Source organism: Bubalus bubalis, chromosome 7 (assembly GCF_019923935.1).
Source record: "Bubalus bubalis isolate 160015118507 breed Murrah chromosome 7, NDDB_SH_1, whole genome shotgun sequence".
NCBI classification, from domain to species: domain Eukaryota; kingdom Metazoa; phylum Chordata; class Mammalia; order Artiodactyla; family Bovidae; genus Bubalus; species Bubalus bubalis.
The window spans coordinates 81,480,767-81,506,622 of NC_059163.1; the positions used below are offsets into that span (position 1 = coordinate 81,480,767).

The 25,856-nt window shown below is 35.6% G+C and overlaps 1 protein-coding gene and 1 long non-coding RNA gene across 8 annotated transcripts in view; one reads left to right on the forward strand and one right to left on the reverse strand.

The window, feature by feature from the left end:
* Window positions 1-25,856, forward strand: part of LOC102409318 — a 266,263-nt gene that overhangs the window by 35,157 nt on the left and 205,250 nt on the right. For all 6 annotated transcript variants that reach the window (XR_006552366.2, XR_006552367.2, XR_006552370.2 and 3 more), the window contains one exon: window positions 18,807-18,920. This is a non-coding gene — a long non-coding RNA (uncharacterized LOC102409318). The remainder of the gene's footprint in view (window positions 1-18,806; window positions 18,921-25,856) is intronic.
* Window positions 1-25,856, reverse strand: part of MYOZ2 (myozenin 2) — a 39,603-nt gene that overhangs the window by 10,907 nt on the left and 2,840 nt on the right. The window contains exons 3-5 of one of the 2 annotated variants that reach the window (XM_044946067.1): window positions 15,383-15,462; window positions 12,040-12,209; window positions 6,802-6,931 (exon numbers count right to left, since the gene is read on the reverse strand). In XM_044946067.1, coding sequence (XP_044802002.1) covers window positions 6,802-6,931; window positions 12,040-12,198 — 289 coding nt within the window. In that variant the 5' untranslated portion in view covers window positions 12,199-12,209; window positions 15,383-15,462. The remainder of the gene's footprint in view (window positions 1-6,801; window positions 6,932-12,039; window positions 12,210-15,382; window positions 15,463-25,856) is intronic. The other variant, XM_025290638.2, reaches the window with a different exon arrangement.

Below are 25,856 nucleotides of genomic sequence, written 5' to 3' on the forward strand. Positions count from 1 at the left end.
GTTTAATTTATATATTTGGCTTTAATTGTGACCTACATATTGATGATTCCAAGGTTTGTTTTTTATCTTGATGCCCTTCTATTCAGCCACCTAGTCAGTTCAGTTCAGTTCACTCGCTCAGTTGTGTCTGACTCTTTGCAACCCCATGAATCACAGCACACCAGGCCTCCCTGTCCATCACCAACTCCCGGAGTTCACTGAGACTCACGTCCATCGAGTCAGTGATGCCATCCAGCCATCTCATCCTCTGTCGTCCCCTTCTCCTCTTGCCCCCAATCCCTCCCAACATCAGTCTTTTCCAATGAGTCAACTCTTTGCATGAGGTGGCCAAAGTACTGGAGTTTCAGCTTTAGCATCATTCCTTCCAAAGAAATCCCAGGGCTGATCTCCTTCAGAATGGACTGGTTGGATCTCCTTGCAGTCCAAGGGACTCTCAAGAGTCTTCTCCAGCACCACAGTTCAAAAGCATCAATTCTTCGGTGCTCAGCCTTCACAGTCCAACTCTCACATACATACACGACCACAGGAAAAACCATAGCCTTGACTAGAGGGACCTTTGTTGGCAAAGTAATGTCTCTGCTTTTCAATATGCTATTTAAGTTGGTCATAACTTTCCTTCCAAGAAGTAAGCGTCTTTTAATTTCATGGCTACAGTCACCATCTGCAGTGATTTTGGAGCCCCAAAAAATAAAGTCACACTGTTCCCACTGTTTCCCCATCTATTTCCCATGAGGTGATGGGACCAGATGCCATGATCTTCATTTTCTGAATGTTGAGCTTTAAGCCAACTTTTTCACTCTCCACTTTAACTTTCATCAAGAGGCTTTTTAGTTCCTCTTCACTTTCTGCCATAAGGGTGGTGTCATCTGCATATCTGAGGTTATTGATATTTCTCCCAGAAATCTTGATTCCAGCTTGTGCTTCTTCCAGCACAGCGTTTCTCATGATGTACTCTGCATAGAAGTTAAATAAGCAGGGTGACAATATACAGCCTTGAGGTACTCCTTTTCCTATTTGGAACCAGTCTGTTGTTCCATGTCCAGTTCTAACTGTTGCTTCCTGACCTGCATACACGTTTCTCAAGAGGCAGATCAGGTGGTCTGGTATTCCCATCTCTTTCAGAATTTTCCACAGTTTATTGTGATCCACACAGTCAAAGGCTTTGGCATAGTCAATAAAGCAGAAATAGATGTTTTTCTGGAACTCTTTTGCTTTTTCGATGATCCAGCGAATGTTGGCAATTTGATCTCTGGTTCCTCTGCCTTTTCTAAAACCAGCTTGAACATCTAGAAGTTCACGGTTCACGTACTGCTGAAGCCTGGCTTGGAGAATTTTGAGCATTACTTTAATAGCATGTGAGATGAATGCAATTGTGCGGTAGTTTGAGCATTCTTTGGCATTGCCTTTCTTTGGAATTGGAATGAAAAGTGACCTTTTCCAGTCCTGTGACCACTGCTGAGTTTTCCAAATTTGCTGCAGCACTTTCACAACATCATCTTTCAGGATTTGAAATAGCTCAATTGGAATGCCGTCACCTCCGCTAGCTTTGTTCGTAGTGATTTTTTCTAAACCCCACTTGACTTCGTATTCCAGGATGTCTGGATCACAGCATCGTAATTATCTTGGTCTTGAAGATCTTTTTTGTACGGTTCTTCTATGTATTCTTGCTACCTCTTCTTAATATCTTTTGCTTCCGTTAGGTCCATATTTCTGTCCTTTATCGAGCCCATCTTTGCATCAAATGTTCCCTTGATATCTCTAATTTTCTTGAAGAGATCTCTAGTCTTTCCCATTCTGTTGTTTTCCTCTATTTCTTTGCATTGATCGTTGAGGAAGGGTTTCTTACCTCTTCTTGCTATTCTTTGGAACTCTGCATTCGGATGGTTATATCTTTCCTTTTCTCCTTTGCTTTTCGCTATTACATTCATCCAAATTACTCTTCCCCTGACATCCTTTATAATCTGTCTAGACCTACATGCAGCTGTTTTCCAATATATTCTGCTGCTTTCTGTATATTGATTATCTTAACAAATGTTATCACTATTCTTAGATATCTGAGACAGACATCTGTCCTAAACAATCTTTCATTCCCACAACAAATCACTAAGTATTACCAGCTATACTTAAGGATTTCTTAAATAGGCTTCTCAACTTTGCATTTTCTGAATCACCATGGGCACCTACTTAAAATGTTGATAATGGATTCTTCCTTCCAGAGACAGGAGGTCTCAGATATGGCTTACACATTTAATGCAAGTGATTTGCAAACAGAACACTGGAAAGTAACTGTTCTAGCAAATTCTCTCTTTCCTTCTCATTTCCATACCTGGTTCAGGCCCTGTACATTTCTTGCCTGGGCTTTCATAGTAGCCTTTGCTAAATTCAGATAATCTATAGTTTGTACTCTGAATCTATAGTTGTACTTTTCAACTCATCAACCAAGAAGGAAGGACCCATTACTCTTTCTTCTTTGCAAGCTATCTGATAACCTTGAAACTCTCCCTTTTCTTAGTCTATATTACAGACATGCCCTAATATTTAATAATTGAATATTTAAACTTTAAGTAGCTATATTAATTTATACTTCCAAAATTTCTCTCTCTCTCTATATATATATATATTGGAATATATGTATGTGTTTGTGTGTAAATATACATAGATTGTTCCTGATAGTAAATAAAATATACATATGATATTGAAGTTTATATGGCAGAGAGAAAATGAGACTACAAATATAGCATGGACATTTGTCCTGTGTCCCTGTCTATGAATTCCTTGAGGGTAGAACTTGTTTATTCTTTTTGAAATTTCATAGTTTATAACCAGTTTAGTTGCTCAGTCATGTCCAACTCTTTGCTGCCCCATGGACTGCAGCACGCCAGGCTTTCTTGTCCATCACCAGCTCCTGGAGCTTCCTCAAATTCATGTCCATCAAGTTGGTGATGCCATCCAACCATTTCATCCTCTGTCATCCCCTTCTCCTCCTGCATTCAATCTTTCCCAGGATCCCTTTGCATCAGGTGGCCAAAGTATTGGAGATTCAGCTTCAGCATCAGCCCTTCCAGTGAGTATTCAGGACTGATTTCCTTGAGGATTGACTGATTTGATCTCCTTGCTGTCCAAGGGACTCGCAAGAGTCTTCTTCAACAAAACAGTTCAAAAGCATCAATTCTTCCGCACCCAGCCTTCTTTATGGTCCAACTCTCACATCCATACATGACTACTGAAAAAGCCATAGCTTTGACTAGATGGACCTTTGTCAGCAAAGTAATGTCTCTGCTTTTCAATATGCTGTCTAGGTTGGTCATAACTTCTCTTTCAACATGCAAGTGTCTTTTAATTTTATGGCTGCAGTCACCATATGCAGTGATTTTGGAGCCCAAGAAAATAAAGTCTGCCACTGTTTCCACTGTTTCCCCATCTATTTGCCATGAAGTGATGGGCCTGGATGCCACGATCTTAGTTTTTTAATGTTGAGTTTTAAGCCAGCTTTTTTACTTTCCTCTTTCACCTTCACCAGGAAGCTCTTTAGTTCCTCTTTGCTTTTTGCCATAAGGGTGATGGCATCTGCATATTGGAGGTTATTGATATTTCTCCTGGCAATCTTGATTCCAGCTTGTGCTTCATCCAGCCGGGCATTTCGCATGATGTACTCTGCATATAAGTTTAATAGGCAGAGTGACAGTATATAGCCTTGATGTACTCCTTTCTCAATTTTGAACCAGTCTGTTGTTCCAAGTCCAGTTCTAACTATTGCTTCTTGACCAGCATACAGATTTCTCAGGAGGCAGGTAAGGGGATCTGGTATGCCCATCTCTTTAAGAATCTTCCACGGTTTGTTGTGATCCACACAGTCAAAGGCTTTAGAGTAGTCAATGGAGCAGAAGTAGATGTTTTTCTGGAATTGTCTTGTTTTTTCTATGATCCAGCAAATGTCACCAATTTGATTTCTGGTTCCTCTGCTTTTTCTAAATCCAACTTGACCATCTGGAAGTTCTTGGTTCATGTACTATGGAAGCCGAGCTTGAAGAATTTTAGCATTTCTTTGCTAGTGTGTGAAATGAGTACGTTTGTGCAGGAGTTTGAACATTCTTTGGAATTACCTTTTTCGGGAAATGGAGCAAAAACTGACCTTTTCCAACCCTATAGCCACTGCTGAGTTTTCCAAATTTGCTGGCATATTGAGTGCAACACCTAACAGCTTCATCTTTTAGAATTCGAAATAGATCAGATGGAATTCCATCACCTCTAGTAGCTTTGTTTGTAGTGATGCTTCCTCATGCCCACTTGACTTCACACTCCAGGATGCCTGGCTCTAAGTAAGTGATCACACCATCGATTCATAATAATTGATGGTTATTGATTCATAATAAAACTTTTAACTTAGTAATGGAAGTGCCACATTGAATCAACATAAACTTTTCTATATGTCTTCTCTTCCTGTTAAAAAACCTTACCATTCCACACATTAGATAGCAGGAGGTTACAGTATAGTGGTTGGAGCTAAAAGAAAATATATATAGTCTATTATGTATTAGGTATATAAAAATGGGTAAGGAAAGGATAAATTTTAACTCAGTATTTTATTGTATATTAGGGACTATACTCACATTCTCACATTTAATTTTCACAACAACCATGTGCAGTGAGATTTATTTTCTTTATTTTACAGATTGAAGAAACAGACTCAAAGAGATTTATTTTCCTTCTCAGCACAGTAGTAAAGTGGGCATAGATGAAAGGATCCAGCAGCTTTATTGCTGCTGTCCACAGTGGTGATGGAACTTCCTTACCTGATCACAAATTATGGAGGGACAGGATAAAGATTTATTATTTCTTTAAATAAAAAGTAAGAATAATTTGATTTTGCTCATTTAAGAGCAATGAAAAAATGATGGGATGTTGACTGTGTTTGGCACTCAGGACACCTCCGCGAAGGTCCTTGTTCTGCATGGCATCCATCAGCTTTTACCCTTCATCCTTCTTCACTTTTGCTTCTGAGCTTGGCTGTACAAACTTTCACTTTCATTTGATAATATAAATTCAATTAATTTTACCATTTGAGAGACTACTGTAACTAAATACTAAAGGAGAGAGAACATCTTTTTATTATGGAGTATGAAAAAAGGGTAAACTTCTGCCACTGCAGTATGTTTTTATTAAAAGAGGGCTTGATGAATTTAGATTCATTTAGGGATGGTTCATTTACTGGACTGTTTTCTTAAAATCCCAGCATACCATCTTTAGTAATAGCTGTAGTATGTTGAACCATTAATTTGATTCAACCATAATTTTGGTTCAACCAAAAAAACCATAATTTTTTTTTCCTATTCTCAGTTGTCCGTGTATACAGTCATATTAAAAGCAAATCTGTTCAACCAAAAAAAAAAAAAAAAAAAGGAGATTGCAGGTTGAACCCAGACCCATCAGATTCTAAAGTTTGTTTTTGCCACATGAGCTTAATGTTGTATGTGTAGAACCTGTTGCCTGCTCTTCTGTCATAAAAAAATCTATATGAAAGCTATTTGAGAATTTTATTACAATGCTTTACTTCAGAATTCTATGTATTCTAATTGTGTATTTGGTTTCCTTCAAAATTAGTTTGTCTATCAATACCTTTTCTCATTGTGCTCTGTAAGAATGTCCTAATAAATCTAAGCTCATCAGTGACATTCAACTTACTTTTAAATAAGATTGAATATTATACAGTTATTTTACTTATATATTTTCAAAAACACTATGCTATTTGAGAAGGTTCCTCAGAAGTACTCTTGATAGATTTACTATTTAATTTACAAAAATATGACACAGACATTGCTAATTTCAGTATAAAATTAGTTGAAAATTTTATAAATCTACTGTATACATTACTCGAGGAAAAACTTAAAGGTATTTGCTTTATGTTATTTTGGAAAGATATTGTCTAAGTAGAGCAGATAATTTTTCTGATTTAATATTTCAAAATCTAACAATACTTCAAATAGCATGTACTGGTTTGAATAAACATTTACTTATTTTTTGGACTTCCCTCATAGCTCAGTTAGTAAAGGATCCACCTGCAATGTAGGAGACCCCAGTTTGATCCCTGGATTGGGAAGATCCCCTGGAGAAGGAAAGGGCTACCCACTCCAGGATTCTGGCCTGGAGAATTCCATGGACTGTATGTATATTCCATGGGGTTGCAAAGAGTCGGACACAGCTGAGCAACTTTCACTTTCACTTTACTTATTTTTTAAGATAATAAACAAATATACAGTATTAGAGGATTGCATTTAAAGCCCTGTAAGAGAACAGAAAATAACAAAAGCAGTCTCCACAAGGTCACTCACATGAGACATCTGTGAATTTGGTATCAGAGCTGGATTTAATTCTTGATCAGTTAGTGTTGGCTTCTAGCTATTCACAACCTCAAGTTCTTAATTTATAAAATGAGGATTATAATAACTGTCATAATTATTATTAAATTAAAGAAGATACATATATATAATAGTATTTCATAAATTACACAGTTCTATACAAATAGGATTTCAATATAATTACAAACAGACTTAATTTTTAGTATGATAAGCGACTGCCAACAAAAGCTTGGGCCATCTGAAAGAACATAAGACTCCTGTAAATGTGTTACTAAACTCCTCTAGGTCTGATCTTTACATTTGTCCTGAACTTATCTACAAAGTAGGTATATAATGTGAAAAGCTGTATCATTCAGACCCCATTTACTAAAGAATCCAAGTGACTTGAGTCATATATTTATGTGCATAGCAGTTTTATTATTCTGTTTGTAAGGGGATTAATTACCTGGTGCAATGTTTTCTGGATTTGGGGGACTTCGTGGATCCGGAGTGTTAGGAGGAGTAAATGGTGCTTGCTGTGAACCACTTTCCAAGTTGATTCCATCCAGTTTCTCATTCTGCATGGCAATATTGTGCTGTATTTGATCAAAAGTAAACTCAACTGAAAACTCAAAAATATACACTAATAGGACATATCATATGTGCGAGACTCCATTTGTATACTTGGAATTTAAATATAATGCCAATTCATTGTTACATACTGACTCAATAATTTATATGGTACCGAGTTGAGCAGTTGAATGAGAAATTTTACTGATATCAATCTAAACTGTTTTATGATGACAATCTACTTAATAATAATTAATTAAGCCTTACTGTGTGCCAGGCACTGTGTCCAGGGCTTTATATCAATTATCTGTAATTTACTATTCACAACATATCCATAAGATAAATCTATTTAGTTTTTAAGTCTTTACTGATTTAATATCATATAGCATACTCGCCAAATACACAACTTAGTCATTGTTACATTATTAGTTTACTTATACTTGGGATTTAATTATATTCTTTAATATGACTTGTTTTAAAGTTTAATCTGAAATTTGGACATCAGTCACATATAACAAAAAATATTTTCACTTTAAGCTGCATAAACTTATAGAAGGAAGAATTGGGGTTTCTAGAAAATAGAATATTTAAAAGAGCGTTTGTCTAAAGTTTTAGGTGAATTTGCTTTACTGTTATAATTTAGGATTTATTTTATGGCAATATAACACTTTAAAAACAGTCAATTGGTTTTTAACAGAGAAGAACAGACATTGTAATAGGTTATATCCTGAGATGTATAGCTAGGATTTACCTCTATAATAAAATATTGTTTTAATTATACATGAGAGATACATATTTTTTAAAAGAAGCCAATCTATTTAAGTGCATAAGGTCAAATCATCTTTTAACTTTATAAAGAAAAATTTACTGAAGGCCATAGCAAATAAACATCAATTTTGAGAGTTTCCTGTGTGAGATAAGCCAAACGTATTTTAAAATATTTTTTATTTCTGTATTTATTTATAAAATGATAAGGTAAAGTACACTTTTGCAATTTAATAATTATTTAACTTTATAGAAATGTGATTATTTCATACTAAAATCCAAATGCTTACAATAAATAAAGATCATAAATTAAGGCCTCACCTGACAAAATTATGAAAAAATAAAGTTTATCCCATTTTCAGCTTTCACCCACCCACAGCCACTCTCCAGGTGCCTTTCACCTTATTCCAGGCAGCACCCTGGTAAAGTTGCTGTGCAAATGAGCAGGGCAATGTTAGTAGTTGTGAGCTGACTTGTGGAGACATGAAAGAAGGAATGAGAGGTGACATTAACCAGGTGAGTATGGGTCTTGGTTACTGGCCATAAGAGTTTGCATTTTATTCAATAGGCAAAAAGAAACAATTTCTAAAGATGAATAGTGCTGTACTCCAATACATCAGTTTTTAGTGTTTTGAATTTAGCTATTATCTTAAGCGTTCAATTTAATTGACTTGGTTAATAACTTTTTTCACTTCTGAACCTTTGTCACTTCTTAGAAAAAAGTCTTGCTAAGTTTAATTATAAATAAAAGCCAGTTGAGATAAATATAGAAAGTTTAATTGTATCATGCATTAAAATTACTTTTTCTAAGTTACTGTCCATGAAATGAGTTTCACCTAAACTTATAAGTCATTCTACCTACATTAATTTAAAAATTGTAATACTAACCTCCTTTATAGACAGGAAAATCAACTCTTTCTAGCTGGTCATTAATTATCAGAAGACACTCAGTACCTCTGTTTGTCATTGTTAAGTATACAAGCAAAGCCTTATAATAATTGGGTAGTGACTTATTTTAGTTATGATAGCCTTAAATGATTTTTATAATGTTATTTTTTGAACAATATATATATATTTTTTGAACCTCACTGTATTTAGTTACATCTTATTTCAGAATTACTTTTTACAATATAATTCCCCTTTTTCCAATATTATATAAGATTTCTAAAGATTTTTTTTAAGTCTTTATTGAATGTGTTACAATATTGCTTCTGTTGTTTATGTTCTGGTTTTTTGGCCATGAAGCATGTGGGGGATCTTAGCTCACCAACCAGAGATTGAACCCATGCCACTTGCATTGGAAGGTGAAGTCTTAACCCCTGGGCCACCAGGGAAGTGGCTTCAAGGAATTTTAAAAGTGCTTAGTTACTGCAAACATATGTAGTTTTAACTGTAAACTGTGGATTTTTTTTTTTTTCTTAGTTCTTTGACCAGGGATTGAACCCTAGTCTCCTGCATTGGAAGGCAGATTCTTTTTTTTTTTGACTGCTCTTCGTTGCTTTTGCATGGGCTTTCTCCGGTGGTGGCAAGTGGTGGGGCAGGTCTGGGGAGGGGGGGCGGCTACTGTTTGTTGCCCTGTGTGGGCTTCTCATTGCGGTGGCTTCTCTTGTTGCAGAGCACAGGTTCTAGGCATGTGGGCTTCAGTAGTTCAGCACACAGGCTTAGTAGTTGATGCTCGCAAGCTTAGTTGCTCCACAGGATGTAGAATCTTCCCAGACCAAGGATTGAAACCACGTCTCCTGCCTTGGCAGGTGGATTCTTACCCACTGTGCCACCAGGGAAGTCCATGGATTGTTTTGAATAATATCCTTTTGTGAATCATTCTTTTATTTTCTCTTGTATGCTTCTTTTCTTCATCCCTTTTTGTATGTGTATGTGTAAGAAGTTATCAGTTCATGAACTAGGACTTTGAAATTGGCATGTGTAGCAGGCAATGTATCTTCATTTTATTTTAAAAACGCATATTTTCTGTTGTTATTTATATCATAAGAAGGTTTGTGTGGCTTGAATTTACTAGTTTCTCAGCAAGAGAATAAGCCGAAAGCTGTGCTTATTTTTTTTAATTGTACTTAATATTTAAATAGATGGCATTGATTACAAAAGAATTGGTTTATATTTTCATCTAATGATGTCCTGAAATTATAAGAAATGCATAAATGTAAGTTAAATATTTTGATAATATCTAAAGCTCAAGGGAAGCAGTAAAAGATTATTTCAGAAAATGTCGTCAATAACATTAATTTGATATAAATCATATAAGGATGATTCAAGAACTAGATTCTAAGTAAATCATTGTTTTCTATTTATCAATGTTATTTTTTCCCTCCATCACTAGACAAGGGCTGTATTAATTTATCTTTGAAATCCAAGCATAGTTTCTAGAACATAGTAGGCAATCAATAAATTTTTGCTGAAAGTATAAATGAATGAAAATAGACCCAAACCTAATACCATCTTATAAATTTCTGTCATATTATCAATGCTTGCTCAAAGTTGCAGTCTAAAGCCTTGATAAAAGCAAATGTGTCATCAAATTTCATTAGACTTCAGAGTATATTGTGTAACTCAGTGACATGTGACTTCATTCCATATATTATTATTGTGTATTATTTTATGCTACTTATTAGCATTTAATTGTTTCAGTATATTCAGTATATGTTCAAATATTTTAGTACAGCTGTTTGGGACTACTTTGTTCTCAATCTTCCAGGAATGCTGGAAAAATATTAAGACATATTCTTATATATTTTACCTATGACCAGAATGTTTGATCACAGGTATATAAGACTATTGTCAATAATTTGAAATACTACTGATGAGAGAATATGTTGTATTTTAATGGACATTTTAAGTCTTATACCTTCTTTCAGAATTGTAATTAAAGCATTATACTTACAGATATAAATGTTAGTTTTGAAAACTGAATTTATTCAGATGTGTAGACTTGTAGATGACTTTTCAAAGAATTTCCATTAAGACACTGTATTTCATATTGTTCTTCAAGCTACCTCTCTATTGTCATTATCCATCAGATGAGCCAGAGGTTATTTTAGGTTCATACTGTATTAGCTGCAGACATTTTCTGATAAGAGGATACTGAGCGTAATTACAGGATACCATGGCATTACATTTATCCATGACTTCAAGTGAAAATCTTCCTTCATTAAGTGTAAATACTATGGTTGAGTAAAATTTGATGTCTAACTGAATTCATAATTATAACTAGATTCAATTCATGGATGTTGAAGGATGCTCATTAATGTGAAAAAAAAAAAAAACCTGTTTAAGATGTTCTCAAACCATTTATTGTTAAGCAGATCATAAGGGAAATAAGCATTTCAAGGGAAATAGAAATTTCAAGAATGAGTAAAATTTTAGTGTTTGTGAGTGCAAATGTTAGTTCTGTAGTGTATTTTAGTAATTATGATAAAAGATCAGTGAAACTGGTCTGTTTGCTATAAAGAATTTAGCTGTTCATTCAAAACAGCTTACTAGTGATGGCAGTTGGAAAGCTTTCAGGTTTAAATTCATGAGTAAACTTGTAAACTTTTCATAGCTATAGAAAAAAACCCTTAGTTCAAAAAAAAACCAAAAACATATTGTTGTAGTCTCCACCATCTCCTATAGTGCACTATTCCTTTTTGATTCTTCATACTGGTATTTTATTTTTAAGATATTTTCCTGAAGCTAATTGTTTTTCAATTTTGAACTTCTTCCTCTAAAATTTCTCTGAATGACAATTTAAAAGAATATGGTATTCATGCAATATGTAAACTATAATTTAATGAGTTTGTTTGTTTTAACTTTTGGTTGATGGGAACTTTTGTCCAAAGAGTTTTATCCACATTGATTTTATTGTCAGTGAGTACCAGGCTTCTCTATACAACTGTGGAATGAATACTTTGAAAGGAGATCAGCTGTGTCTCGTTCCCAGGCATGTTTCAATGCCAGGATGTTTTCAGCCAATAAAATGCTTCTACCTCCAAAAAAAAAAAAATGCTTCTACTTGCTTTATGGAGCACTGTGTGCTTTGGAATTGTTTCCATCCCAAACATTTAACCAGTGGTGATAAGATATGGAAACTTTTAGTTCCACCAGTCTCCACTCCCTCTCCCTCCTCTTAGCTGAACAGACCAGTTCTTCAGTGCCAAATCTACAAACATGCAGTGTCTCTACTGAACCAAAAAGATACTCATATCAGGCATAATATTCATTTATCCACCTAAATTATTCATTATCATGAAAAAAAGTGTAACAGAATCAATGAAAAGAAAATTTGTAAAATACTTTTTTGGGAATTTAATAATACATATAAATTTAGAAATGCTGCCCATTTATTTAGATAACCATATTATCAAGTTATACCTACATTTATTTGTGCTTTAGTTTCATACTGGAAATTTTCAAATGTATATTTGTCAGATCTTCTTTGTCGCATCTTAAACAGTCTGGCACCACGGTTACTGAGATGGGATAATTCTTCCAACATGATGTCTTTGGGGATGCTGACTTTTTTGCCCAGGTGCATGACATCTACATCTGTAAAAGAATATTCATGTGTGTGAAAAACTCTAAGATAAACATTTTAAAATGCTCTGCTAAATTTAATAATTTACTATCTGCTATATGCTAGAATGGGCTTCCCTGGTGGATCAATAGTAGAGACTCTGCCTGCCAATGCAGGCAGAGAAGGCAATGGCAACCCACTCTAGTACTCTTGCCTGGAAAATCCCATGGACAGAGGAGCCTGGTAGGCTGCAGTCCATGGGGTCGCGAAGAGTCGGACACAACTGAGCGACTTCACTTTCTCTTCATTGTCATGCATTGGAGAAGGAAATGGCAACCCACTCCAGTGTTCTTGCCTGGAGAATCCCAGGGACGGCAGAGCCTGGTGGGTCGCCATCTATGGGGTCGCACAGAGTTGGACACGACTGAAGCGACTTAGCAGCAGCAGCCAGTACAGGAGACGCTGGTTCCATCCCTGTGTAGGAAAGATCCCTTGGAGAAGGAAATGGCAACCCACTCCAGTATTTCTGCCTGGGAAATCCCATGGACAGAGGAGCCTGACAGGCTACAGTCCATGAGGTCACAAAAGAGCCGACACAACTTGGTAACTAAACAACAACAATATGCTAGTATAGTAACTAAAATAGAGGCTCTTTACTCAGACTGCCTTGGACTGAAGGACTTTTCTGAAATCCAAAAGAAATAAAACTCCTCCACTTGCTCCTTGGGTTAAATCCTGGGTCTTCTACTTTCTAACTGTATGATCATAGGTATGTTGCTTATTTTTTTGTAAACCTCAATTTTCTTATCTCTAAAGTGGGACTAATAATAATAATATATACTCATAGGTTTTATGTAAGGATTAAATAAAATGTGTTTCTTATCAAACATTTAGTATCATAAAAGAGTGAGTAAAGTTTAATGACACTACTAATTTATTCTTTCCTTATTTAGTGACTTATCAAACAGTACCACTTGTAGTTCTGTTCATAAGCTCTGTTTGACTCCCAGCATTTTTATGTATCAGTTTGAATTGTCTCCATTACAAGAATGCTTACGCTTTGACTCATGCCACCCATTTCTCTGTCAGAATACTATTAATTCTGTATGTTGCATCAAGGAGCCTAACATAAACTAGATAGGTGATAAGTATTGAGTAATCCTTCTCAATCCAGTTTATGTGCCATTTCTGTCAATTCCTCCTCTAAAATTTCTATTCTTAATTATTTATGCCTTTTCTGTATTCTCATAGCACTGAATCAATATTACTTGATTCCATTTTACTTATTCTGTGATTTGCATTTTCTTTATGTTTTTGTCTTTGTGTCCTCCATGCCTTAAATAGAGGAGATGTTCAGTAAACAACTATTATTTTCTATTTCTAGTACTGAAGGACTTTTCTGAAATCCAAAAGAAATAAAACTCTTCCACTTGCTCCTTTAATCAGAAGTGCTTTTTTTGGTAACACACAGAGTTCTTTTGCCACTGCTGTCCACAGTGCTTAAATGCAGAGAAGAAAAATTGGACCATTCGTAAAATAAATATTCTGGAAGATTGGGACAACATTTTCTGATGTTACAAATTAACCCTAATAATTAGGCTTTTTGAGGACTTAAGGGATAAAATAATAAAATTGCTTATAAATTTTCTCCCCATTTTGCTTTGAAGAAATCACTTTGCTTATATATCTTGATGTTACTAGAAGAGGCACTCCACTAATTATAAAAATTGTAATATCAAGACTTCTGTTTCTGTGAAGATAGAATAGATCTACTTTTCCCTGTATATTTACTAAGTAAAACTAAAAATCCTGGACATTAGTATAAAATAAACATAAGACTAAAAGTTGGAGGCAAGAAGGAGGACCAGCTAGGGACCTCAGGACCAAGGAACAACACAGTACTAATTCTTTGAGTTTCTTTAGGCCCCACATATCCCAGACTTGGAGCTGAAAATGCTTTTAACTGAGAAACATGCAACAGGTGCAGCCAAAAACCTACAGTAAGATTGTTCTCACTAGCCAAGACCAGGAAAGGAGCAACCTATAAAGACAAGAAACTTTTAGACAATAGCTACTCTACTTTAGCCAAATGCCACAGGAAAAAAAAAAACTAGCCTCACCCATACCAACAAATTTCAAGTGTAGAGCCCAGGATTTTACCCTTGCAAAGCTATGATGAGGTGCCCCAGTGCACCCTTATATAAGGGTGGTATCTGAGAGGCCAAGGAGGAAGCTGGGACTTTCGTCCCTGTTAGCTAGTAACAACCCTCAACCCCTGCAGAGTTAGTAGAGACTAGGTGGGGATTCTGAACTCCCACCACCTCCTAATAGTAACTAAGTGACCCTCCTCAAGTTTCATTGTGGGCCAACTGAAACTTTGACTTCTTATTTCTACCTGGCAGTGATGAATGAGGTGGCACTCTCTTTCCCCTGCTGAAGCAATGTCAGACAAGTATAGATAAAATTGAAGGCTTAAATAAGAGCAAGATTCTTAGAATATAATATGAAAATGTGCAGGCTCAAATAAAAAACTCATTTGTCATACCAAGAAACAAGAAGATCTCAAACTAAATGGGAAAAAAGACAGATGCCAGCATGAGAAGACTGAGATATTAAAATTATATAACAAAGATTTTAAAGTGGCCATGATAAAACTGCTTCAAAGAGCAATTACAAAGTTTCTGGAAACAAATGGAAAATTTTAGAAAACTTTAGCAAAGGAAAAAAAATCATGACTGAAGTAAAAGTTATAAAGACCCAAATGGAAACTTCAGAACTGAAAAAATACCCCAAATAAAAAGTTCAGTGGATGGATTCAATAGCAGAATGGAGGGGATAAAGGAAAGAATCAGTGAACTGGGAGACAGAGTAATGGAAATTACCCAATAAGAACAACAGAGAAAAAAATAGGAAAAAAGTAAAGAAAGCCTTAGGGATCAGTGTGACTAGAACAAAAGATACAGCATTTGTATCACTGAAGTCCCAGAAGGAGGGGAGGTATTTGGAGTTGGAAAAGTACACAAAGAAATAATGGCTGAAAACGTCCCAAATTTGGCAAGAGACATAAACCTACAGATTCAGGAAGCAAAAAGTATTCTATAAAAGATAAATCTATAGAACTCTACAACAAGACATATCATAAAGTTCTGAAAACTAAAGACAAAGGGAAAATCTTGAAAGCAGCCAGAGAAAAATGACAACTTACCTATAGGGAGAAAAAAATGAGAATGACAGTAGATTTCTCATCACAAACCATGAAGACCAGAAGGATGTGGCACAAAAATGCTGAAAGAAAAGAAATGTCAACCCAGAATCTGATACCAAGTGAAAATATTCTTTAGAAATAAAGGGGAATTTGAGACATCTTCAGATGAAGGAAAAGTAGGAGATTATTTTTCCTGGAGACCTACCCTAAAAGAATTGATTCATGCTATTATAACAAAACATCCAAGACTGGTGACTTATAAACAGCAGAAATGTATTTCTTATAGATCTGGAGGCTGGAAGTGTGAGATATGGGTACCAGCATAGTTGGTTCAGTTGAAGTCGTTCTTCTGAGTTGCAGACTGCCTACTTCTCACTTTGTTTTCATGTAGTGGAAGAGACATGGTAGCTCTCTTGGGCTTCTTTTATAAAGATGTTAATATCATTCATGAAGACCCCACTCTCATGGCCTAATCACCTCCCAAAGGCCTCATCTCCCAACACCATCAGGGGCATTAGGATTTCAATATATGAATTCTAGGGGGACACAAATATTCAGACCATAGCAAATAACTAAATGAAGTTCTTTAAACAAAATGGAAACAAAATAAGGAGCCTTAGAAGATCAAGAACGAGAAAAGATTACAGTAAGCAAAAATGTGGGTAAATACAATAAGTTTTCCTTTCCCTCTTGAGTTTTCTAAATTATGTTTGACTATAGAAGCAAAAATTATAAACCTCTCAGATATAATTATAAATGTATGTAGAAAATAGGTAACAGTTATAAACAGTAACAGTTATAAACAGGAAGAGGTAAATAGATATAAAGGTAGGTAGGTTTTCTGTACTTCACTTAAACTGATAAAATGACAACATCAGTAGACTTTGATAAATTAAACATATATAATGTAATAGAACAACGACTAAAAACTATAAAAATATACTTGAAAAACTAGAGAAATAAAAATTGAATTCTGAAAAATAGGCAAGAAACCCCATAGGAAACTAAGAAAAAGAAAACAGAAATGAAAAACAGATAACAAACAGAAAGCAAAAAATAAAATGATAGACTTAAGGTCTACTATGTCAATAATTACATTAAATATAAATGCTAAAAATATACTAATTAGAGGATAGAGACTAGTGATTGGATTTAAAAACATGACCCAAATATAAATTGTCTAGAAGAAACCCACTTCAAAAATAAGTACCTTGAGCAATATAGGCAAGTTGAAAGTAACAGGATAGAAAAAAGATATCAAAAAAACATTAATCAATGGGAAGTAGAAGTGGTTATATTAATATCAGATAAAGTGGACTTCAGAACAAAGGAAATAAACAAAGACGGAGAATGTTATATAATTAAAGTGTCAGTCCACTAAGAAGACCTAAAACTACTAAATGTGTATTCATCAGAAAACAAAGCTGCAAATGGAGCAAAAATTAATAGAACTAAAAGGAAAAATAGATAAATCCACAGTTATAGTTGGAGACTTCAATATCCCTTTCTCAACAAATGATAGGGCAACAGAGAGAAAATGAGCACGGACATAAAAGAAATCAGTGACACCATCAACCAGTAGGATGTAAATGTTTGTAAAATACTCTACTGAACAGCAAAAGTTGCACATTCTTTCCAGGTGCACATAGAGTATACACCAAGATAGACCATTTCCTGTACCATAAAATAAGCTTTGACAAATTCAAAAGAGTGAAAATTATATACAGTATGATCTTTGATCACAGTGGAATCACACTAGAAATCAGTAACAGAACAATTACAAGAAAATCTCCAAATATCTGGAAAGAAAAAAATACTTCTAAGCAATCCATGGGTCAAAGAAGTCTCAAAGGAAATAATTCATTGAACAAAGTGAAATCGAAAACAGTTTATCAGCAATACTGGGCATTTATTCTAGTGAAATGAAAGTTTTATATTCACACGAAAACCTATACACAAATGTTCACAGCTTTATTCTTAATATAAGAGTCAAATGTACTTTAATGAGTAATGGTTAAAAGGGGCTTCCCAAGTAAAGAATCCTCCTACAATGCAAGAGACGTGGATGCAATCTCTGGGTTGGAAAGAGTCCCTGGAAAAGCAAATGGCAACCCACTCCAGTATTCTTGCCTGGGAAATCCCATGGACAGAGGAACCTGGTGGGCTACAGCCCATAGGGTCTCAAGAAAGTTGGATACAACTTAGCTACTAAACAACAACAAATGGTTAAAAACGCTATGATCCATCCATAGCATGGTATTCAGCAATAAAAGTGAACAAACTATTGAAACATAACAGCTGGACTACCTCCAGGGAACTACACTGAGTGAGAAAAGCTATCCTCAAAGGTTACATACTGTATGATTCCATTTTACAGCATCTTAAAATGAAGAAAAAAAAAAATATATATATATAAGAGATAGATTACTGATTGATAGGAGTCTCTTGACTGCATGAATGTCAATATTCTCGTTGTGATATCGTACCATAGTTTTGAAGATGTTGATATTGGGGGAAACTGGGAAGACATACTGGGTTTGCTCTGTATTCTTACACGCATCTGTACTCAGTCACTCAGCTCAGTTGTGTCCAACTCTTTGCCACCCCACAGACTATAGCCTGTCAGGCTCCTGTGTCCATGGAATTCTCCAGGCAAGAATATTGGATTGGGTAGCCATTCCCTTCTCCAGCGAATCTTCCTGACGCAGGGATCAGACTCTTGTCTCCTGCATTGACAGGCGGATTCTTTACCACTGACCCACCTGGGAAGCCTATTCATTCTTAAAGCTGCATGTAAACTTTTATCTCAAAATCAAAAGTTTAATTAAGAGCTATCAAGCCATGAAAAGACATGAAGGATCCTTAAGTGTATATTGCTAAGTGAAAGAAGCCAGTATGTAATGGCTTACTGTGTGACTCCAACTTCTGGAAAAGACACAACTTTGTAAGAAAGGAAAAGAATCAGTGGTTGTCAAGCGCCTGTGGGGAGGGAGTGCAGATGAAGATGTTGAGCACAGAGGACTTCTAGGGCAGGGAGACTGTTCTATATGATATTATAATGGCAGGTACATGACAGTGTGCATTCATGGAAACCCATTGAACAATATAAGCCAGTGTGAACCCTGATGTAAACTATGGACTTCGATTAATAATACTATATCAATATTGATTTATCAATCACAGCAAGTATAATACACTACAATGTCAATAATAGGAGAGACTATATATTGGAAGAAGAAGGGTATATAGGAACACTGTATATAGGAAGAAGGGTATATAGGAAGAAGAAGGATATATAGGAAGAAGAAGTGTATATAGGAAGAAGAAGGGTATATAGGAAAATTTCTGTTCAATTTTTCTGTAAACTGCTCCAAAAAATTAAGTCTATTCTAATTAACATGTTCAATTTAAAATTTTTTCATAGCACTGCCTAATGAAGGCAGAATGGCATTGTCAAGATGGAAAAAAATTCTGTGCTTTACAGTCGCCAGGGATGGCAGAAGTAGCTTATGGAAGAGGAATGAAGGCCAACAGCAGAGTGAGTGAGACTATTTTATAATTTCCTGGGGCTTGTTTGCCAGCTCTATGAGTTCTACAAGGAATATTCACTTCTTTTTATTTGCAAGTGTTTGGAGTTTCTGTTACTGTGTGCTTGCAACATGGAAGAAGGAACTGGGTTATTTTTTGGTGTGTCTATATCCCTCAGTATTCTAGAAAGTGTGACAGGAGTGAACTATTTCAGCTTTTTTATTCCGGAATCAAAATAAGTTCCCTTTAGATCACAAATGATAGAAAAGCCACAATATTGCTTATAGTAATTTGGTACAATATTAGGGCTTCCCTGATAATTCAGTTGATTCTCCACCTGCAATGCAGGAGACCCCGGTTCAATTCCTGGGTCCAGAAGATCCCCTGGAGAAGGGATAGGCTACCCACCGCAGTATTTTTGGGCTTTCCCTGTGGCTCAGCTGGTAAAGAGTCCACCTGCATTGAGGGAGACCTGGGTTCGATCCTGGGGTGGGAAGAACTCCTGGAGAAGGGAAAGGCTACCCACTCCAGTATTCTGGCCTAGTGAATTCCATGGGCTATAGTCCATGGGGGCAAAGAGTTTGGATGTGACTGAGCTACTTTGACTTCACTTCATAATACTAGGGGGTGGAGGGGAAAATCTCCTTTAAATGCTTCTTGAAAGAATTCAATTAGCAATGCAAGACAGAGAAGATAAAAAGAATTACAGAAAATTGAAATCCGTAGGAATACACATTCTGTTTAACAATTATATATTACAAGTTATGTTTTTAAAGAAATTTAGATTTTTCCTGAAAAACCTTTCAACTGGGACATTTTCAAGAACTAAAAAATGCCCCATACCAGGCAACCACTAAAAAATGCAAAGATGACAGTCTTTATAGTACAGTATGTCCCCTATATGTGAGAGTTCGTTCGAAGAGTGCATTCGTAAAGTCCAGCGAAGTTAGCCTAGGTACCCAACTAACACAATCAGCCATATAGCACCATACTGTAATAATGTCACCCAAATAATACATAAAAAACACACTCACCAAAAAACATTTATAATCTTACAGTATCTTGAAAAGTACAGTAGTACAGTACAAGAGCTGGCATACAGGCATCTTTGAAAGCTTGCCACCTGACAGTTCATATGTAGGGGACTTAACTGTAATGGAGTCTTTCTCCTTACAATTAATGCTGTTAAGTTTTTACATAAGGAAACCAAAACAAGGATGCAGCTTTTCTCTTTCTCCTCTTTACCAGTTTGAGTCATTATAAACAGTTAAATGAAAATAAAGAGTCTAGAAAAAGGAAATAGCGTATTATTATTTTCTAAAAGTTCTAAATTTCAAGCTATGGCATAAGTTTAATTTGGGGACTCCGAGACAAGGATTGGAGAAAACTTTTCTCTCATTTTCCTCTTCCTGCTGCCGCTGCTGCTAAGTCGCTTCAGTTGTGTCCGACTCTGTGCGACCCCATAGACGGCAGCCCACCAGGCTCCCCTGTCCCTGGGATGCTCCCGGCAAGAACACTGGAGTGGGTTGCCATTTCCTTCTCCAATGCATGAAAGTGAAAAGTGAAAGGGAAGTCGCTCAGTCGTGTCCAACTCTTAGCGACCCCATGGACTGCAGCCTACCAGGCTCCTCCATCCATGGGATTTTCCAGGCAAGAGCACTGGAGTGGGGTGCCATTGCTTTCTCCTTCCTCTTCCTAATGACCACCAATATTAGCTGATTACACCAATGTTTCTGAAATAACCACATGACCTAAGTGAATCCTATCCCTCTGATTTACAATAGTCCTCTGAGGTATATTTGACAGGAATTATTACCTTTGTGATTGAAACAGGAACAGGTGTGTTGTAATGACCTAGGCCAGTGAGAGAAAATACCAGAACTTTTCTTTGTGTACACTATGCCAAAGATACTTTCTTTTCCTGCTATGTATAAGCACGGATGCATATTGTCCCGCAAACTGTTGATATGTACTTGATAAAATGATAGAGTCAGACATGAGGTGAAGCTTACCCCAAGGAAATCAGAGCAGAGGCAGAGAAAGAAACTGGTCCTTAATAACATACTTGAGGTGCCAGATGAAGATTTATTGAATCACCTCTGAACTTTTCAGTTATATTAGGTAGTAAATTCCCTTTATTTTTCAATCTAGTTGGTTTCTGATTTTCTGCTATTTTCAACTTAAAAAGCATGCTAACTGATATGGTCATTCTCTCAGATCTTCATCTCACTGATATAGGTCCAAAAAGTTTATTAAAATTGGAATCACAAGAAAGAGTAAAGGATAGCCAAGAAGCCCATCAGTGGGAGTCTCGAAGAAGAAAGGGAAAAAAGAACAGAGGTATAAACTATACCTCTGGCCAGACTTGTTTGGACTCATAAGTAACATTCACTCCTTTTTAGCAAAACACAATAAACATCACTCAAGCTGCTGCAAGGAATAGATGTATAGCAAGAGCCATGAGGAACTTACCTACCCTCAATAATCAGCTGGTGCAATCCATTATTACAGTAAATTTATACCACAATAGAGAAATAAGGGACAAAAAGGAAAGAGGAGAAGAAGGCACACATAACTGACCAACTCTCAACTCTCTTTCTTATTCTTCATACTTACTTTTACTTTCTTTAAGCCTAAATTATCTTTCTTACTCTATAAGTAACAGACAAGGAGTTCATTGGCTTTGAGTGACCATCTAAAGGTACTGTGGATACCTGGGATGAGATAACTTCATGAGAAGTCTCCTGGTATCTGAAGCAGGCTTGTCTTGGCTCACAAAGAGTCAGTCAATAAATTTTCAGAAATTCTGTGAGCTAGTAGTTAAAGTCAATGAACATAGCCACTATTAAAATTAAATTATATAAACTTAATAATTAGATAAATTATATTAAAAAGAAAGCAATACTCAGAAATACCACTTTATAAATACTTCTTTTTGCAATTATCAATGTTCTTGATGTTTTCTTATATCTATTATATCTGTATGGTGGAAATACTTTAGTATTGTATTACTACACACCTCTTCTCAACTCTGCATTCAGTTTCTCCTTGATGGTAGTTCAAACTTGTTCATAGCAAGAGAATTTTGCAAACTGTACAAACTGAGGCATTCCCCACCTAAAAAACCAGTTAAATATTCACTAGCATACTAATAGACATAGGAACATTTTAAGTCAACATGTTTTGCATAAACAAACAATAAAAGACATAAACCAAATTTTCCAAGGCTTTTTTTCCCTTCCTTTCCAGTCGTTGAGTTTATGATGTCACTGGAGCTCGAGTTCCAGACCATCTATGAGTTGGGAAATCTAACATATGAGCACTCATTTATTTAAACTTTCAGAGTGAAGAATTCTCTCAACTGAGCAGATAGAATCCAAGTTCAGCTGTTCCCTGCTCTTTATTGCAAACCTCTGTGCAGGGTCTTAACAGTGTGTTTTATCTGGATGCCTGATAAATGATATAACTTATTCAGGGTTCATATCCTTGCCCTGATGGATTAAAAGGTTGTCTTTGTGGCATTAGATCATCTATTGAAAATAATATTGCTAGACATACTTTCCTGTTGTTGTCATTCATAGTGATCCAGAATTTTCCATTTATTCTTTAAAGATCTTATAGGACTTAATCCATTATAGCTTGCTGCTATTTTAAGGAGATCAGTGGTTATTTTGGATTAAATATCCAATTATAAAAAATATTAAAATATACCTTTAGGGTCTTGACCATAAGAAAATTAGTTTCCACAAAAACTCCACATTTTTGAATCTACTAGAGATATTAAATAATTGTAACATATTCTTTATTAAGTGCATTTTTTCTAGTTAGATTAAGATTTAAAATCTTACATTATAAAGTTCAAAATTTTGATTTTTGAGTGTGCTTTCCTTCCACTTTAGCCACATTACTATGAGTACTGGAAACCAATTGAAAAAATATATTTTTATGGGAGAGTATCAGTGGTCTTTGAAAATGTGATCTATTTCTTTTTCAAATCTTTCTTCAATATGTAGTCTTATGAGCAGACCCTGGATCTAAATTCTTCCAAAAGGAAACATTCTTTTTTTCACATTTATTTCATAGGTTAACATTCTGAAACTTAGCAAGGATTTATGGATGCACAGATAGTTCTGTGTTTTTATTTTGAAAAGTTGATCCTGCCAGTGTTATATATTTAGTTAGATCAGTGAGTCCAATTTACAGTTGATAAAGATACTCAAATAATTGTAGTCAGACAAAAATCTTTTAAAACTGTTTCCCTATGATTCACTAGCAGCTGCAATTCTGGTAGAATGGGCAAAGCCACAGACGGGGAGATAAATGAAACTGATTTACTTGAGAGTGGTCCTATCAGTTTAGTTAAAAGCCTACTTGAATCTAAGAGATGTCTGCATTTACACAGGACTCTTTGGCCTGCTTGCAGTTAACCTATGTGCACTGAATAATAATCCATAAATATACATCATTGTGTACTGAAATATGCATATATACATGCTATATAAAAAAGTTAATAGTCCAGACTGATTTTGATTTTGAATAGTGCTTTAAAAGTCTACATTTGATTAAAAGTTTACTACTAATTTCTAATAGTTTTCTCTACATGAAAAAAGTTAATTTTGAAACTCATCTGGGATTCCGTATTTTCCTACTTTGTATCTCTTTGCCTTGATTTGAGTTCTAAACTATAAAGTTTTCAAAACTTTACTGTTAAAAGTATTGCCACTTATAAACTGTGTAAATCTATAAACATTTAAAAAATGAGATTACCAATGTATTGAACTATGCAAATTGAATTACACAAACCAGTAATTCAACCAGAACTGTTTATAGGATGTACATCTAGAGTATGTTAGAGTGAAAAAGACAATAAAGAAATTAGGATGATGAAATTATGGCAAGAATTAAACATTATCATTTCAACTTTGGTATAAACTGGAATTTAGCCTGGTTCTCTGCTGCTACTTTTCTGGAAGGCCTTATTAGAGGTTTAGAAATCTACGGCACATTTAGAAATAGCCACGATTTTACAACATGTTACTGCACACTGATTTTCAAAATAAAGCATGATTTTTCTCAGGGTTATGAGAAAGCTAATGTGAAATGTTAAACCAAAGAAAACTCTCAGACTTGTACATTGAAGCATTAGGGTAAGTTCTTTTCCTCCCCCAGACTTTTTACATTTGATCTGTGGTATTTAAGGCCATCCTTGAGTCCTTGTTTTTATATCGGTAACTTGATCAATTACAGTTTGAGATATGCTTGTATAGGAAAAGTAAAAGGGTTCCTCACCTTAATCTTTCATCTGAAAGTTAAGACATCATGATTGTGTTTTTCAAAGTGTCCCTGCAATTTGTGTCAATATTATCATTGCCTTTGCTATTGGTGGGGAAACTCAAACACACATAGCTCAATACATTAGAGTCATGACATTTTAGAAGTAGATGTCTGAACAGACCCAACCTCTTCAGTTTCAGGTGAGGAATTAGATGTCTGGTCTGGAACCCAGGGCTCCTGGTACCATATCAACAATAGCACTCCATTTAGAACCTGGCTTCCTATTTTCAGACCACAGACTAACGTCTTTTCCTGAAATCACACACAAAAAATCTGCTCAGTCTTCTTCTGTGTACTGTTACTGTTCACCAGCTGTTCACCAGTCATGAGGGAAAAACAAACAAAAACATACCAAGAAAGCCCTCATGAAACCCAGGTAAGAAAACTGTAGGGTCACTGAAACAGTAGTCTTTCTATTTCTGAAAGCTCTTCTTCTTCAGTGTATTTGTGCTTAAATTCAGGGGCCAGCATACTCCCAGTTCTTACATAATTTTAATTCCTATTCCTTTTCCCCACCATTTCTGACAGATGCCAGTTGTTCTAATGTGCCTCTCCTTCTTCCATTTTCATCTCCCATTCTCTTTCTCTATCGACTTATTGCTTCCTATTCATTTATCCCACCCTCTACCCTTTCTGGGTCTCAGATGAGTTCCTGAGAGAGAAACAGGATCACCACTGGAGAATGGGTACAGCTTCAGGAGTAAATAGCACAGGACTGGTGGGCATTACCCACCATTATAAGCTGTCTTTTCTTGCCTCCATAACTAATTCATGCCCCAATAATGGCAAAATATTTCTGTGTTTTTGTCTGTTAGAATAGCACTTGTTAGATGGTAACAGCATGGCTCTGGTATTTCTGTTTAATACTTATAGGTTTTGTATCACAGCTGTAGCACAAAACAATTACTACCATCAGCTCTAACACTTCTGATACTGATGGTGATGACCATGATGGTCATCATCTGGATGTGATGATGAGGACGGTCTGCCTTAGTATTAGGGGATACTTTCTATTAATTACTTTTGAGACTGTAGTATATTTGGTTCTGGTACATAATTTGACACCAAATCATGATGGCTCCGTAATGAGTGAACAGTTTGGGGTTTGTTAGAGGCGGGGTCATCTTCATTTTTACTCAGGCAATCCAGTTCAATGTACTCTAGTCTGTATGGATAGGATTTTTCAGTGATTCTTTGAGATTATTTCTCCTTCAGATTAAGTGAGTGCTGTGATGAAAAACTCTTCTTTTGATTCTTGTATTTTTCTATTGGCGGATCTCAAGACTCACTAACTATAGTCTCTCTCCCCACAACAAGAACCGGACTGAACTTCTAGTTCAGGTTTAGAAAGCAACTCATTTAACCATCTCATTGTCACATTGTATTCTCCTCCTGGCTATATGTTTTTGAAAAGTAATATAAAAAATAAATGAATTATAATACTGCAAAAAAAAAAATCTTGATTGCACAAGGGGAGGAGGGAATGGAAGAAGAACGTAGACTGGGAGAAGAACTTCTCTGATCATTTTTATAAAGGACAATTCAGTCTAAATTTTATTTAGTCTTAGAATTAAGATCAAAACTGTGGTATGCTTCATCATACATTGTCCAG